General features: G+C 33.5%; 1 protein-coding gene across 1 annotated transcript in view; it reads left to right on the top strand.

Moving 5' to 3' along the window:
* The first annotated feature begins 4,859 nt into the window (after positions 1–4,859).
* The window catches only part of LOC106758136, a 16,153-nt gene continuing 9,891 nt past the window's right edge, over positions 4,860–11,121 (top strand). The window contains exons 1-8 of the mRNA XM_014641069.2: positions 4,860–5,184; positions 5,357–5,423; positions 5,527–5,604; positions 6,018–6,070; positions 7,920–8,003; positions 10,120–10,172; positions 10,262–10,326; positions 10,435–10,493. Coding sequence (XP_014496555.1) covers positions 4,948–5,184; positions 5,357–5,423; positions 5,527–5,604; positions 6,018–6,070; positions 7,920–8,003; positions 10,120–10,172; positions 10,262–10,326; positions 10,435–10,493 — 696 coding nt within the window. The 5' untranslated portion in view covers positions 4,860–4,947. The remainder of the gene's footprint in view (positions 5,185–5,356; positions 5,424–5,526; positions 5,605–6,017; positions 6,071–7,919; positions 8,004–10,119; positions 10,173–10,261; positions 10,327–10,434; positions 10,494–11,121) is intronic.

An 11,121-nucleotide genomic window follows, 5' to 3' on the forward strand; every position in this document is an offset into this window, starting at 1 on the left:
GCAACATAGCACTGTCGTGCTGTTTTCTGATCTGCCTTTACCGTACATATCGTCCCTTTGTCTGACGGGAACTTCATTGTTAGGTGAGGTGTTGATACGATGGCTCCGAAAGCGTTCAAACAAGGTCTCCCTAGAATTATTGGTTCAAATTTTTTTTCCAGATAATCGTTGATAATCGATTATCGATGAAGCTAATCGATTATTTGTTCATGTAGACCTAGATTTTAAGAAGATGCAAAGATAATCAATCATGCCTTGCAATAATCGATTATTTGCGAACTAAAAGCTTTTTCTAGAGACCAAAGATAATCGATTATCACCTTCTTATAATCGATTATTGCATGGTGATTTCTATGGTACAATCACCGTTTTAGATATGGTCTCTTAAGAAATGATGTCTAATTTCTATGTGTTTGGTTCTAGAATGCATTATGGAGTTCTTACTCAGATTAATTGCACTAGTGTTATCATATTTTAAAGGAATGTGATCAAGGAAGATATCAAAGTCATCAAATTGTTGTTTCATCCAAAGAATTTGAGCACAACAATTTCCAGCAGCTATATATTCTGCTTTTGTAGTTGACAAGGCTACACATGTTTGTTTCTTTGAGTGTCAAGACACCAAAGAACATCCTAGAAAATGACAGGTTCCATTAGTACTTTTTCTATCAATGAAACTTAGCCAGCAAATGCCTCAGTGCAGTGTTGAGAATGCAATTAACATCATCCTCATTTGGTGTAACTGGCTCCCAAAGAGCACTATCACTAGTTGGAGGAGGAGTTATATCGTTCTCAGCATAGAAATCAGTAGAATGCAAATGAGAACAAGAAGTAGAATTTGGTGCAACAAATGCAATATGAATGAGATATGGAGTAGTAGACACAAAATGAGAATCATAATGAGAGGCACATGCAAAGGAAGAATCATAATCAGAGGTACTCATAGAATAAGCTTTATTCATATAACCAAAATAGGTGGATATGACAAAAGAGAATGCAACAAATTATGCAACTAAAGCTATCTAAAGGAAAAGACTAACAATTCCTAAAATGCCTAACTAACCTATTATAAGTTCTATCAAATTCAGGATCAAAGGGTGGTCATTGCTCAAGATTGCCCCTAGTGATGCACTAAGTCAACTCTATCATCAAAAGTCAATATGGTGAAAACATAGGAGGTAAACATCAAGTATTTGCAAATCAATCCAGAATGGGCTGAAAATTTGTGAAAAACCACCTAAAATCATGAAAAGATAGCACAAAAAATTTCATGGAAAAATTCAAAGTGCAACTATGTGAACCGACACAGGAAAGTGTGAAAAACGATAAAAATAAAACTTCAAAAATAAAATAGAAATAGTAAACGACCTTTTTTTGGATTTAGAGGGATGACATCCTAGATTTAGCTAGGATCAATGGATAGGTCTCATTTTTCTACAAAAAAAGCACATATGATACATCCAATTCCGACTTTGTGAGCAAAAGCTACTATTTTTAGAAGTTTGGGCTCACCTGTTTTTCACAAAACTGAATCTGGACAACCACAAGTACTTCTGAGATTTTTTTATCAAAATATGATTCAAAAGAAGTGACCACACCAAATTTCAACCAAAAAAAGACCCATAGCTACCAAAATGAAAAATGACAATTAATTAGGAAAAATGGGGCACTATTCATGCACTATTCACTATGCGCAACTCTTCCATTGCATTTTCATGCCTCAACAAGCCAAATGACATCCAATTTCTCCTAATTGTGACTCAAACAAACATAAAACAATACAATTAAAAATGCAACATGCACACACAAACCATAGCAGCACACACAAAACACATACACAACACAAACTAACACAACAAAGAATCTAAGACTGAACCATTGGTCCCGAACAACGGTGCCAAAATTTGATCGAGTACCTGAGTCAAATTTAATATGCAATTAAGTGTAGTATAATAATAGGAAGTGACTCATAGCTCGTCTCTCAAGGACCAACTGTGGTTCAGGAATTAGATTGAACGCTTGGTGTGTGTGTGTGGGGGGGGGGTGTTTTTGTGGACAATTTATGAACTAAAATAAACGAAATCAAACACTAATTAAAACAGGTTGGTATCCAGATCAACTACAATGCTTCCAATCACAGATTAACCAACAATTAAATACTACTCTCACCCTAAATCCAACACGAATTAACCAACTAAGTGAAGGTTAATCTGGTCTTCAAAAACATGAATTAAGTAAACACATTGCACAAACTAAATCAAAATTGCACCCACAGTCCAATTAACTAAGCGAAAATCAAACTCCAATTAGGCAACTAAGTGTATACCTAATTGCAAGCACAAACCCGAATTAGCATCATGCAAGGCAAGAATAGCACCATCAATTACAATCTAGAAATCTCAAGCAAGCATTACAATATCCCCAATTACCAACCCAAACAGATTTACACTTCCATTAAACGAGTAGTCCCACAATCCAACTAAGGAACATGTAATCTTGCCACACAAGGACAAGGAAGAGACCTTCACCCCCACACAAGGAAGGCTCAATACCTGAATAATCCTTTCAATGCACACAAGGCAAAAGAAAGCACATATCCGGAGATAACACCAAGATTTACTAGGTTCAACAAGTAGACTTATCCTCCACTCTCATGCTCATCAATCACATACTCTAGTACATCCCAACACTCATTCATACTCCAATACACAATCACAAGTTAAAACGGACCCTAAACATGTCCATTACTCTTATTCCTTGAGTACCAACATGTTCCACTACTTCCTAGGCTTGGTCCACATCCATTCGTCATCAAGTTCACCATTTTTTCACAAAAATACACTATGATAATCGATTATCACTTTTGATAATCAATTATCTCAGTGAAAATTACCTAAAAACATCATGCAAGAAGGGATAATCGATTATCACTTAAGATAATCAATTATTTGCGCAATCAGACACATGATGGACATAATTCAAGCATTAAAAACACATATACCTCAACCTTATGTCATGTGAAAACATACCTAACACATCATACATGCATTCAAGAATCACATACCCATGTAACATTCTCAAACATATATAATACATCACTTCAATTAACCAATCCAATCATTGACATGTTATACTCAATAAAAACCCAAAAATACTATATATGATTATTACCACACCCTTACACATACATTTGCATGGAAAACTCCCAAGCATCATAATTTTGTTCTCCCTTAGCATCAAATCCTCTGTTGGGATAACCCAACAAACCATACATACATCCATAGGGAAAATCCAACACAAATATTACATAAAACCCTATGCCTATGCATAAACAAGCCCTTTCCCAACAATAATCATAGATATTCATAATCATATATACATGCATCAAAACCAAGATTATCAAATCAAGATAATAAAGAACATATATATAACATACCATAACAAGCAAACAAAGGTAAGCTTCACCATACCTTGGTCAATCCTAAGGCTTTGTCTACACTCTAAAATACCACCAACCTCTAAGGTTTCTATAGTTCTTCCTCTTCTCTCTTAGAACTTTCTCTCTCTCTCTCTCTCTTTCTCCCTATCAGTCTCTTTTTCGTTTTAGATATAGGTCACAATTATGAAACCCTAGTTTCCCTTTTCTCCTTTCATCTTTTCTTATTCTATCTTTATCTTTTTAATAATATCAACAACCACTAAATCTTTTAATTTTAGATTTATTTTCCTATCTTTACTTTCTACACCTCCATAACTTAATTTCTGCACTAATTAATGAGGGTAAAATGACCTTTTTGCCCTTGGGCCCAAAATACAAATTAAAAAACCCAAAAGTTTACTTTAATAACTCTCTTTCTTTGTAGAATTAAACCCACACCTATTCAATCCTAAATCATCCTTCTAGCCTCAATCCAACACATCCTATTAATAATAACACACTAAACAAATCATTCAAATAACAACATATCAATCATATCTTCCACTTAATCAATAATAACATTAAAAAATAAACATAATAATTATAATTTTACAAAACATATGATTATCAAACACCAACTACTAAACAATAATGTCCAAGTCTCATGATCACATTATTCTCTAATTACCACATTTTCCCAGGATCTTACATGTATCATGTGAGTTGAGTTAATTGTTTTAACCAAATGTCATTTTATTGCATATATTTTGTTATGTTTATCCTTGTGTTTCTAAATTATTATAAAATGTTTTAAGGTTCTAGTGTTAGTATGACATGACGGTTCTCAAGTTATGTATATGTAATGATGTCGTGTTGATATAATCACATTATATAGTGTTAATAGAGTATGCAAAGTTCTTTATGGTTCATTTATACGAGATTATGGTGTTCAGGGATGGTTGAATTATATGCCTTATCATAGTTGATTTCTATGGATCTTATGTTGTTATAATGATGTTTTATGATTGGATTGACGTGTAAATCATGTTTTGCGATGTTTTCATATTTTAAAGGATGTTCTAGACCTCGGTTTTGAGGTTCTGGAGTTTGAATTTGTACGTTTTTAGGGTAATTTAGGAGGTTTTAGACGCTGACCAACCTTTTGGTATTATTTTTTTGAGGTATAATGTGATATCATTTAATATGTTATATTCCAAATGTATAATGTATTTCAAATTATTTTATCTATACGATTAATATGAAATTTGAAAATATTAACTGCGCCACTTAAATTATATTTTTAATATATTTTATAGTCTGTAATAAATATGTAAATTCAATTAAATATTATATTAGTGACCGAATATTTTATTTCATTTTTATCAAATTAAAATAAAATAATAAATGTTTTGTTTTATTAAAATCCCAAAAAAGTCCCGTCAGTGCATAAACCAGTAAGAGGAGGAGAATAACAGAAACTAGTTATAGGAGGAGAATAGCACGGAAGAAAAGAAAGAGTACCATTGACAATGGCGTCGGTGGCAGAAACACCGGAATCTGAGACACACCCAGCATCCGACGACTACCCCAAAATCAACAATCCTCAAACCTTTAATCAAACGACGCCGTTTATTGATTACGCTGCTGCGCAAGCCCAGCTTTACCACCGGGTCTTCAACGACAGGGTTGATTCAACAATTGATGCTGCAAAATCCCGTTTCGCCCAAATCCGCTCTACCTCTTACGCTCATTTTAACCAGACCTTGGTAAAATCTCTTTCTCTCTCTCCCGAGGAAAAATTCACAAGGAAAATGACCTATGTATAAATTTGATTCGCCAATGTATAATTAGATGACATAACTCATTCCGTTGGTTTGGTTATTCTCTCAAAAGTTTTCGTCATCTCATTTGCATGATTTTGATATCTGTTGAATGTAGGATTCTTTGGATGACCTCAAGTCTCAGTACAATGCTTATGAAGATCTTTTGTTTGGAAAGATCAAAGGTTTGCATTTTTGTGGTTTTGTTTTTCTGGCGTTAGGTTTCTTCTGTTTTCTACTTATGTACTTTCTCATGTTTAGGGTTTTGTGGTTGATGTTTCATTGCAGAGGGTGTACTTGTTGCCGCTTCGCATCCGTTGATTACATGTGGAGCTGCTGCTGCCCTGGGTCTTGTGGTACTTAAGAGTGAGATCCTGTTCCTTTTACTAGTGAACTATGAATTTGGTTCTTGCTTAGGGTATCTGTAAATTTCTCCTTTAACTGTTTTTATTAATTCCCCAAATTGTACTGTCCCAATTTGTCCTGTAACACTTTAATCTTCGTAATGTATAAATTGGGTGACGATTTTGTATTTGAGGGAGTAATTTGGTGCAAATAATCATTGGAGGAATAATATCTGTCATTAGTTTAGCTACAACAATGTTTGGTCGTGGTAATTCCATAGTTTGAGGGTATACTCTTGATTTTAAAGCTGATGGTATCATTTCTGACTATAACTTATGTTAACAGAAACAATGTTATTGACCTTTTTCTATTTGTTCCTTATGTTATTCTATTAGCAGATTATTTATTTTTCTTCAAATTTGGTTATCTTGTAGGGCCTCGGCAGGTCTTGTACTATAACACTTTGCGCCTTTTGCTCAATGAAGAGGTGAGTAATGACCTCATTATATCTGTTGACGTCAGGGAGAAAGATGCAGGATTTTAATTTAATTAATCATGACTTGTATGTTTATCAAAGAGGGTCGAACACATTCCATTACTATGCTGTTAGAAGTACCGTCTCTTGAAAAATGCTAGTGAATATAAATTTGAAATTTGTTGCTTAACTTGTGTTGGATTTAAATGGAGGCAGGGGAAAATATCAGTCAATCCTTAAAACAAGAATGTAAAAAGGGTAGAAAGAACAAGCTTTATTAATAAACATGCTTTATTTGTACTTTTCGTGTGTAACTTTTTACTTTTTATTAATGGTTTAATTACTGTTTGGATCCCTATATTTTTGTATTTTGATTTGTTTTGGTCCCAATATTTGTTTTTGTTCAATCAAGTTCCATTATGTATTAAATTAGTTCAATGTGGTCCTTTTTGTTAAATTAGTATTAGTGTTGTTTGGAAGGTGACCATGTGTCATTTGAATAAAAAACTTAATTAGCAAATTGATCCTTATAGTTTTCTTTTAACTTAGTTGAGTCCCTATATTTTTTACATGGAAATAATATGGTCCCTTTTTCATCAGCATTGTTCTCCATGGATTTTGGAAACAAATCCAAAAGTTTCAACTGGGTTCATGTGTCCTTTTTTGTTGATGTAGTAGACAAAAATAAAGATCTTAGATTTTTTATATTGGATATAAAGGAGTTGATCTTGGATCTGAAAAGGAACCAAATTAATAACTAAACCTTTTGTTAGACTGACACATGGTCACCTTCCAAACAACATTAATGTCAATTTAGTGGAAGAATCACTTTGAATCAATTAACACATAATGAGACTTGATTGAACCAAAAACAAATATTGGGACCAAAACGAATCAAAGACCAAAATATAGGAACCAAAATAGTAATTAAACCTTTTATTAAATGTAGTCCATATGCAAAAAATGATAGAACATTAAGGGTGTATGAAAGAAGGAAGAGGAAATGAGGGGGCAGTTAGGAGGGAAAAGCTGTTTAACAGTTAGTTAGTTAGTAAGGAATGGGAAGGGAAATGTTATAAATAGGGTGTGTGTTTTGTGCAATAAACAACCCCAAGCATTTGGACAGGGGAACTCACACTCCAAAGCTAGCTTTTAGGCGGGGGGGAATCAAGCAGTTAAATACTTCACCAAACATGCCATACTACTTGATATGGTACTTAGGCACCTGATAATACCAAGTCTAGGAGGTTTTCACACTACAACAGTTTACTCGTTGACATTTTACTCAACTTCTTTGTTGGTCATAATACTTCACTGGTTAGAATCGTCCATAGGCAGTCCTTTCTGATATACTAACAACCAACTTCCATACTAATTGATGCATCCTAGCACTTTGGGAAACCCATGCTTCAAATTTGGTACTTACGCACCTTGTAATACACTTGTCCCTATTCATTAGTTAGAACCTTTCACTAGTGAGGACCCTGTATAGGTATTCCTTTTTGAGACACTGACAATGAACTTTGATATCAATTGTGAAACACCCAATCACCTAGGGAGTTCACCCACAAAAGCTGGCTATTAAGAGGGCATACTACAAAATGTGGGACTTAGGCATCTCATAATGCTCAGTTCCCTATCTTATTACTATAAATATTTGTATCAATTGAAGTGGACATCAACGTGAGTTGTGACTTGTAATACAAACGGATGTTATAAAACTCATTATTTTCTTTTCACTTGGTTGTGAAAAATGCTCGCATTTTGTTCACTAGAAATCCAATGATATGCATGTGTTGAAGACCATGCAAATCTGCACAGTAACCTTGATTATACCAATGGCATTTGTTTTTGGATGCAGTCTATGATTTCTAGAGCCCATGCTGAAGTTAAAGAGTTGCGACAATCAATTCAACTTTTAAAGGCTGAAGGTGAAAAGTTGGAGGTAAAACTATATCTCATTTGATATGGGAGTATAGTCTTACAGAGCTTGTAATATTTAATTTTCAATATTTCATGCATTAACAGTTTCTATGATATAGATGAAAAACCATAGAATAAAATATTAGCCTGTCAATATTTGGAGACAAAAGAATGTTCAAAAGATATATGAAAGGCTAAAACATCATGAACTGAAGGCTGGTTTCCAGTTTAACAACTAAGAAAAGCAAAATACAATAATTCTTTACTGTTGGAAACATGAATGTTTTAGAAGAGAAGAATTCCTCTATTGTTTATTTTTCCAAATTGCCTACGTACATTGTATAGCTAGATTCCATGCATCTTAGATTGTAGTGGTATCTTATTGTTCTCTTGTAAATTGATTTGTCATTAATTATCCTTGTAATTCTCTTATATAATAAATCCATTCTGTCTGGTGGAACTATCACTCAAGCATATTTTCAGAAGGTCAAGATGCATTTACATCAATTGTTCTATCAAAAAGAAGTTTGGTCTCTGTAGAATAATATCATTGTCTTTTCAAAGATAAAATCTAGGAATCACAAGTCCTAGCTCATTATTGAATCCAAGAATATCATGTCCTAGCTCATTGTTGGGAAGAGACAAACTCCTTTAACAACAGAAACTATTGAGTGGGTTTCAAAAATAAAAAACTGTAGTAGTTATTATAAGATACTCCATCTAGTCTTTAATATAAAAATCTTCTTACATAAAAACACAGACCAATAAAAGTAATTTATTCAGTTTCTTTTGTTGAATTTTCTAAACAATGTTAACAATGTACCAAATTTACCTTTATTAATAGAAAACACATTCATATGGGCAACCTATAACATCCTAAAAATAGTAGAAAACTATCTTTAAGATTACTGGATTTAGTGGCATTAAGCAAATGTAGTCACACCAAAGTACATAGCATTTGTGTATATATATATATATTAACCAGAAGGAGTACATTAAGATCGTTAGTTCTATTAAAAAGAAGTTTTGGCTGTATAGAATAATTATATTGTCGTTTGGAAGTTGGAGTATAAAAATCAAGAGTCCTAGTCATTGTTGAATTTGAGAGTTAGTTGTCCTAGCTTATTGTTAGGAAGTAAATATACAATATTGAACTCTATTTACATTTTGTATAATATCAACAATCAACAGACAAAATCCACCAAAGCCTTAGCTAAGATTTGGATATTGACTTCTATATAAAATTACTAGGTAGTAATGGATAACCTCTTTTTCAACTGGGTGGAACCCTCAATTTTCCGAAGCATCTTATCACTTCCATCAAAATCCTCTTCTAAAATACTCCAAATTTTATAAATAATATATAGGTCATATTTCTAATCAATACAGGGCTAAACAGTGCATTACACTCATCATAATGATGGTGTTAGAGGCCGTCTTATTGCTGTCTCTGAATCATGGCAATGCTAGTGTTACTATACTAGATCCAAGATAGAATTCAATCTTAGGGTCAAAATTAGTTCCAATAAATTGCTTAGTGAGGTAAGAATTGCCCTAGCTCTTTGGGGACTGTATTTTATCCATATATCCAGTTGATGAAATTTCAACACTAACTTCTCAAAACAATTATGATTAGGAGACAGGGTACCCTGCTAATTTGATGCAATGTGGCTAGGGACTTAGTGGTGACTCATTGACCTAGTAATTTGATGAGATAAATGTTGGCATTCTGCATAACAAAGGCCATACTTTTAAAGATTCTTATGGGGTGTAAACTACCCAAACAGACTTTAAAGTATATGTTAGAAAAAAGAATAAGAGGAAGGATTTGTGGGTCTTGGGTAGTTATGGGGTTTGATTAACCCACAGGTAAAAGTCCTCTTGGTCCAGCTAGGAGGGTTATCTCTCTGTTTTGTGTAATAGACTGGAAACCCAGTGTGGAAGGAGAGTGCTCCTTTAGGTACACCTTTGTATTTGTCTTTCTGTTCTTTAGTGCAGTAGATCATTCTTTCTTTCCAAATTTTTCTCTCTTTGGTTCTTGGAAAGACTTGATTCTTTGGTTTAAAGAAAGGAATTAAACCATCTCCTCACTTTGACTTGTATTTCTGTTCAAATATTAATGCTATACTTGTTTTCAGAAGAGTGCATTACATGCAGAGGAGCAATTCTTACATGGAAGGACGAAACTCAGGTTTGCAACTTTTGGAAGAGGAGCCGAATGGTTTTGTATTTATGCATTGATAACAATAATTTTTAAATATTTCTAATTTATAATAACAGACAAGCAGGAAAGCAGATCCGGAATGTGATTCACTCAGCACATAAAGTTGAAAGACGAGCACATGGTAAGCAAAATATTGTAATTTCTTTTATAAGGATACCCAACCTAATAAGTTGGTAGAGGGACCTATCACTTTGGGTTTTGATGTTTTGGCTTGGTCTTGGTATGCTAGGTTTGAAAGATATCCTTGGAGAACTCCCTAAAAGAGAAGCATCCCTTTTCCGATCACAGGTAATTATTCTATTAGCAGAGTCCGTTGTCTCATTGCTTAGGTTTAATTATAGCTATAATATTTAAGAATTTAATACATACACGACCCAATCAGGCGTTAGCTTAATTATAGTATCGGGCATAACTCAACTTGTGATTATTTAGATCTGTTGAGCTTTTTCCTTCTGTTATTTCCTTAAAATTGAAAACGAGTACATATTCAGATTAAAAAGCATGCTGTAAATACCTAACCTAATCCCAAAATCATGGGATTACTTTTATAGATTTGTGATATAAATCCAAGTTGAGACAATCTTGAAACATTTTTCTCTATCATATTTTGATAGGATATGTAATGTATATGTTAGGAGGAAACATATTAAAAAGTAGTTTTTAGTTGGTTGTTAGGGTGAGTAAGGCTTCCTATATATAGTTGGGGGATCTTTGTGTGCAGGAGACGGTTTTTGATAGTTTGGAGAAGGATTGACAGGATCTTTGACATCCTGTGTGAAGGGAACATTGCTCTCATACTGTACTTGTGCCGAGAATCAATAATAATAGTTCTATGCTATTAGGATATTTATCCTATTTATCATGTTTATATTGTGTCTAGGGTTACTCTAATTATCATGATTATATTGTGTCTAGG

This window comes from Vigna radiata, chromosome 4, assembly GCF_000741045.1.
Source record: "Vigna radiata var. radiata cultivar VC1973A chromosome 4, Vradiata_ver6, whole genome shotgun sequence".
In the NCBI taxonomy this organism is placed as follows: domain Eukaryota; kingdom Viridiplantae; phylum Streptophyta; class Magnoliopsida; order Fabales; family Fabaceae; genus Vigna; species Vigna radiata.